Raw genomic sequence first — 2424 nt, forward strand, 5'->3', positions numbered from 1 at the left:
AAATGTGTCTTCAAGGATTAATGAGTTAATGTTTAAATTAGGGTCGTCACACCGAATGAAATTAAGTAAACCGTTTACTCGAAACATCTACCGACCGAGTTACCGGTTAACCGTTGACAACCCTAGTTTAAAGGTATGTGGTATGGTCTCTATTGTCATTTGAATTCAACATACATTTTAACCTGTACAACTGTCAGCAGCCAGGTATAGACACACAAAATCAAAAGCATTCAGTATTATCGAGTAACAAGGTCCACGGCACAACTACACCGATCGAACTTGGCGTTTATAAAACAAAGCAGATTTGGTTGAAAACCATACTGATTTCAGTACTAGAAACAAACAACTAAAGCAATATTCCAAAAGTCATTTATTTTATGCTGAAGAGTAGATTTACCTCTGAATCAGTTGAAATTGCAAATAAGAAGAGTTCGTGATAGGATAATTTTGACTTGGATTACCTCCCCTTATGTATTGAAGACGAAGCAACTAAACTGGGGGTGTTTGGCTGAATTTTCCTTGTCATGTTCTTAATCTTTGAATGTTTATTTTTATTTTATAAACTTTGTGGTCCTTATTTTGAATTTTTCATGTTTATGCTTAACTTACTCGTTAAACACAATAACTATAACATTCCTTCATCGGTTTGTGTACGAGTAAGATGATGTGATCTTATATAATACTTTTCAAAAAATAAAACCATGTACAATGTTCTCAACACACTGTAACAGTTATCAGACGTCAAACCAAAATAGATCATTTCTAAATGTCAAACGATGATAGATTAGTTAGTAGGTTGGTGTGTTAAACTACTTACTGTTCCGTTACCATGGAAATTCGCTACCGTCATTGCCGACCTTTCAGGCTTAACGCACACCTCAAGTGACGTCACCGGAGATTCCGTTTCACCTGTCGATGGCACCTCGAGTTGATATTCCCATCCGTCTACCATTGCTACGGAAACCTGTGAGGGATATCATCGTCACTATGTAACCGTGATGACAGGCCTATAGATATTTTTGTTTGAACGCTAATGAGGATGTCCGCTGGGGATGTAACCTCACATCTGTTATGAAATTCATATATATAAGTATCTTTTATCCGCCGGAAATGCCTAATTGCTAAAGGTTCAACAAGCCCCCGCAATAAAATTCCATGATGACTTTAATCATCTAACTCATGGTTAAAACCCCATTAAACATTGAAATTTCCATGATTTAGATATATATTTAATGATATGTACCGAAGTGCCCTAGTTTATTAGAAGGCAATACTTGTGGTTAATATCTTCATTACAAAGGCTCCTCAACATTACCCTCTTACCGGGGTTTTTTTGTTTGGTTTTTTTATTATAATATAACATAAGCAAGCAGTACACAAATTACCAATGTTAAGTTCATTTATTATTCATCCCCAACACATATTCCCTCGTAAAAGCTTTTTGCGGTTACTGGCCGGACACAAAGTTGGTTTGTACCATGCAAAACCACAAAAAACATGGTTAAATGTCCTGGTGATATTTAAAATGTACAAAAAAAGTAAACCAATGGCCATGTTACCTTGATCAATACATGAAATATATATGAAGTGTCCTTTCGTGATAGTAAGCGTTGTTACAAATGCTTATAAACATTATAGTATTTTAGTAGCCCTAACTATATCACTGACACTAGACTTATATTCTCATCTATCCTTAGCGAGTTGCACGCAGAATATTGTGCGCTATTTTGTGACAGAGTTTTGTGATCTACGTGATATATTTGTGAACTATATTACAGAGTATTGTGACCTACATTTGTACGTGACAAAGAATTGTGAGCTTTTGACAAAGCAGGCAGAGGTGTATTACGTACAGGTAGTGCCGAGGTGATGGCGCGAGCCCTATCGATTTTTTTGCGGAGTTCTGCTATGTTGTTGCGGAGGTTTGTTGCCTCCTTCTGCACTGACACACAGGGCTGGACATCCGTACTGCCAGTAATCTCCTTCATCTGTTGCATGTTGGATCGGACAGTGTCCACTGAAAGGTGAAATATGATATAATTTGAGAGATACATTTCTAATTCTTAATACCCGACATGTGTTGTAATGAATCGTCCTCAAATTTTAATTTCGCTTGAAAGCTTGTCGCAAAAATGAAAATTTTAACATAGATATCCAATTTTATGATAGTTTCTGTTTATGCACTCTTGCAAGCTAGAAGGATGTAAACTCATACCTATATATATGTAATGAAATCAAACCTTTAGCTAAAAGATCTGTCATCATTTCAACGTGTTGGCGTGACGTTCCCTGTCCGTTTTGACTAGATTCCGCCTTCTTTAGTTCAGTCATAGCTATCGCCTCTGCCTTTTCGATCCTATTTCTGATGGTTACACCATGCTGGTTGATTTTAGCGCTTATTTTGGCTATCCTTGTTTGTGTGGT

General features: G+C 36.7%; 1 protein-coding gene across 1 annotated transcript; it reads right to left on the reverse strand.

Annotated features, from left to right (window-relative positions):
- Positions 1-817: 817 nt before the first annotated feature.
- On the reverse strand, positions 818-2416 carry LOC110444284 (the record flags this gene model as incomplete). The annotated part of the gene is made up of 3 exons (XM_021488675.1): positions 2241-2416; positions 1854-2017; positions 818-964 (listed from the first exon to the last, which is right to left on the reverse strand). Coding segments are annotated over exons 1-3 (402 nt in total), but the record flags the coding sequence as incomplete, so codon positions are not given.
- Positions 2417-2424: the final 8 nt, after the last annotated feature.

Source organism: Mizuhopecten yessoensis, unplaced genomic scaffold (genome assembly GCF_002113885.1).
Source record: "Mizuhopecten yessoensis strain PY_sf001 unplaced genomic scaffold, ASM211388v2 hete_36082260, whole genome shotgun sequence".
NCBI classification, from domain to species: domain Eukaryota; kingdom Metazoa; phylum Mollusca; class Bivalvia; order Pectinida; family Pectinidae; genus Mizuhopecten; species Mizuhopecten yessoensis.